The sequence below is a fragment of the Bos taurus genome, chromosome 16 (assembly GCF_002263795.3).
Source record: "Bos taurus isolate L1 Dominette 01449 registration number 42190680 breed Hereford chromosome 16, ARS-UCD2.0, whole genome shotgun sequence".
Lineage (NCBI taxonomy): Eukaryota > Metazoa > Chordata > Mammalia > Artiodactyla > Bovidae > Bos > Bos taurus.
The window spans coordinates 500,931-504,653 of record NC_037343.1 but is presented as its reverse complement, the minus strand read 5'-3'; the positions used below and the strand labels follow the sequence as shown (position 1 = coordinate 504,653).

At 39.6% G+C, this 3,723-nt stretch overlaps 1 protein-coding gene across 1 annotated transcript; it reads right to left on the bottom strand.

Annotated features, from left to right (window-relative positions):
* Positions 1-244: 244 nt before the first annotated feature.
* Positions 245-1,180, bottom strand: OR5L1C (olfactory receptor family 5 subfamily L member 1C). The gene has a single exon (NM_001389894.1). The coding sequence runs from the start codon at positions 1,178-1,180 to the stop codon at positions 245-247; it is 936 nt and encodes a 311-aa protein (NP_001376823.1).
* Positions 1,181-3,723: the final 2,543 nt, after the last annotated feature.

Here is a 3,723-nt window from a genome sequence, read left to right as displayed (position 1 = left end):
GTACATGGTCCAATTTAAAACATTTTAGATAGCATCAAAGCAAAGAAGTAGGCTGCACATTTTGAAATATTCTCAATCAATCCTAAACTTGTAAATTGAAAAGGCACAAAGATAAGAGAATTAAAAAGACTCACTCATAGCTATTCACATCTTGACGGTTCTTTTCACTCCAACACTGAAACGCATCATTACCCTTTCATCAGCCTCCAATTTCTAACCCTGAGTCCTGCTAGGAAAATATTCTCTAGGGTAATATTTTGGAGCTCATCACTTTTCTGAGAGCTTCTTTCACATCCTTGTTCCTCAGACTATAGATCAGGGGGTTCAGCATGGGGATCACTACAGTGTAGAACACCGTGGCCACTTTGTCAGTATCCATGCTGTTGCCAGAGTGGGGCCGGCAATAAATGAAAAGGATTGTTCCGTGAAAGACAATGATGACAGTGAGGTGGGAAGCACAGGTGGAAAAAGCTTTGCGCCTTTTGTCTGCAGAGTGCATCCTCAGGATGGTGATGAGAATAAACAAGTAGGACATGAGGATGACCGTGATGGTGATGATCTCATAGAATGTGGCCACAATGTATAGCACCAATTGATTCACGATGACATCAGAGCAAGCAAGAGACAAGAGAGGGGGGAGGTCACAAAAGAAGTGGTTGATCACATTTGATCTGTAGGATGGGATCTGAAGAGCTAAACACAAGTGAATCAGAGAACACACAACACCGTTGAGATAGCAACAAGACACCAACTCCACACAGAGATTCCGGGACATGGTGATCATATAAAGCAGTGGGTCAGAGATGGCCACAAAGCGATCATAGGCCATCACTGCCAGCAGAATGACCTCAGTTACCACAAATGTGCAGAACAGGTAGAACTGCACTGCACATTCCAGGAAGGAAATGGCTTTGTCTTCATTTAAGATGTTAGCTAGTATCTTTGGTGTGATGGTCGTGGAGTAACAGAAATCCACAAAGGACAAGTGGCTGAGGAAAAAGTACATGGGGGTGTGGAGTCTAGAGCTGACCTGAATGAGAGCAATCATGCCCAGGTTTCCCCAAACTGTGACTCCATAGATGGAAAGAAACAGCAGGAAGAGGAAGACTCTAAGCTCAGGGGCATCTGAGAATCCAAGGAGGATGAAGTCTGTCACAGCAGTGCAGTTTTTCTCATCCATGTCCTCACTTTACTGTGGTTGCAGAAAAATATTAATAGTTATTCTCCATGAGATCTTCCCCAATTTAGTTTTGACTGTCTCCTAAAAGGGGAGAAGGCAATGGCAACCCACTCCAGTACTCTTGCCTGGAAAATGTTGCAGTCCATGGGGTCTCTAAGAGTAGGACATGACTGAGCGGCTTCACTTCACTTTTCACTTTCATGCATTAGAGAAGGAAATGGCAACCCACTCCAGTGTCCTTGCCTGAAGAATCCCAGGGATGGGGGAGCCTGGCAGCCTGCCATCTATGGGGTCGCACAGAGTTGGACACGACTGAAGCGACTTAGCAGCAGCAGCAGCAGCAGCAGCAGCAGCAGCAGTCTCCTAAAAGAGACATGACAATATATAGGAATTATTTTATAGCAAAGAAATAAGGCATTGCTTTTGGGAAGTTTAGGAAAAGTTCAGAATTTGCATCACTCAAATACATCGAGTCCGTAGTTTACTACACAGATCACAGGAAAGACTTGCTTCCGTATGAGCCTGTATGATTCCTTAAACTAGTTATACACAATTCGGAGCTTAGAACTTAATCATCAGAAAGATATCAAATATTATTTAATTATCCATATTGTTTTTTATTAAATTAGTATGTACTCAGCACTATATATAAGGGCTTCCCTGGTGGCTCAGTTGGTAAAGAACCTGCCTGCAGTGCGGGAGACCTGGGATCGATCCCTAGGTTGGGAAGATCCCCTGGAGAAGGGAACGGCTACCCACTCCAGTATTCTGGCCTGCAGAATCCCACGGACTGTATAGTCCAAGGGGTTGCAAAGAGTAGAACACTACTGAGAAAATTTCAGTCACTATGTATAAAATAAATAACAAGGACCTATTGTACTGCAAAGGGGACTATATTCCATATCTTATAATAATTTATAATGGAGAAGACTCTGAAAAAGAATATATCTATATCTATACAGAATAGATACAGTTACATAGATATAGACATATCTCAGTCATTTACTGTATACCTGAAAGGAACACAGCATTGAAAATTCACTATAGGTCAATAAAATGGTTATTAAAAATATTCCAATACCTTTTTACTGACTCACTCTTTAATCATTTTTCAAAGTATTGGGATTCAGTGGATACTTTTTTAGAAAATATTACATAGTAGTCATCTACTTTTGTAATGAAATATGTGAAGTATGCTTATTTAAGATTGCTAATTCACAAGTGTTTGTTTATTTAAATATGATTTAGTTGGGAAAGCAGATTTTATAATCTATATATTTTCCTATAAAATTTGTATAGTGGAGCCGGGTGGGCTGCAGTCCATGGGGTGGCAAAGAGTCAGACTTCACTTTCACTTTTCACTTTGATGCATTGGAGAAGGAAATGGCAACCCACTCCTGTATTCTTGCCTGGAGAATCCCAGGGAAGGCAGAACGTGGTGGGCTGCTGTCTATGGGGTCGCACAGAGTCAGACACAACTGAAGCGACTTAGCAGTAGCAGCAGCAGCATTGTTAATTATGGTACACACTGTCTGTCATTCTTCAGGGAACTGATATTCAAAATCTAACATTCTGTAACTGTGACTCTCAAGCCTTATGAAGACCTATTTGACAAATATATCCTCTGTTTTAGCTCTATTTGAAGAGCTAAACAATTATGTGAACATGTAATTAACAGAAATGCTTGCTGCTGCATTGCACCATTATTTATGAAGGTAAAATTTAGAAATAAAGTGTCCAGCAACAGGAAAAAAGTTCAAAGATATACTGCATACATATTATGGAAAATCACTCAGCTTTTTGAAGAAGTTTGCTTTTTTTAAATATAAATTTATTTATTTTAATTGGAGGCTAATTACTTTACAATATTTTAGTGGTTTTGCCATACATGAAGAAGTTTTAATGATCCAAAAATGATTATGATAAGATGGCAAGTGAAAACATAGTAAGCCAGATTACACAGACAGGATTTTATACATGCATACATAAGCTGCATTGTATATCTGATCTTCACAACATACATTAAATATAAGTATTTTACTCTGATAACTTTAAAAATAAACTTTACAAAAGAATCTTGCCCGAGTTCTCGCAAAACACAAAAGTTTTAAGGGTTGTGTTTATTATTTTTTTTAAATAAAGGAGATATATATTCAAAGCTTTTGACATATTGAAAATGCCAATGAAGGGATTTTCTCTCGTCAACCTTAGTAACAATAAAATGATTTGGAGGCACCAGTTGGTTATTTTCAGGGGGAAAGAAATCTGGCATAAACCCCAACACATCCAGGTATTTTCCACATTCTTCAAATAACTTCAAAAAGGTTACTGTGTGCATGTGTGTTCAGTTGTGTCCAACTATTTACAACTCTAGGGACTGTAGCCTGCTAAGCCACTACATACATGAGATTTCTCAGACAAGAATACTAGAGTGGGTAGCCATCCCTGTCTCCAGGGGAGACCCTGAACCTGGGTCTCTGCATTACAGGCAGATTCTTTACTCTCTGAGCCACCAGGGAAGCCCCCTGGACAGATGAGATGCT

Bases quoted from the DNA above. Each gene is read 5' to 3' on its own strand.
- OR5L1C (NM_001389894.1), bottom strand. From the start codon at position 1,180: ATGGATGAGAAAAACTGCACTGCTGTGACAGACTTCATCCTCCTTGGA.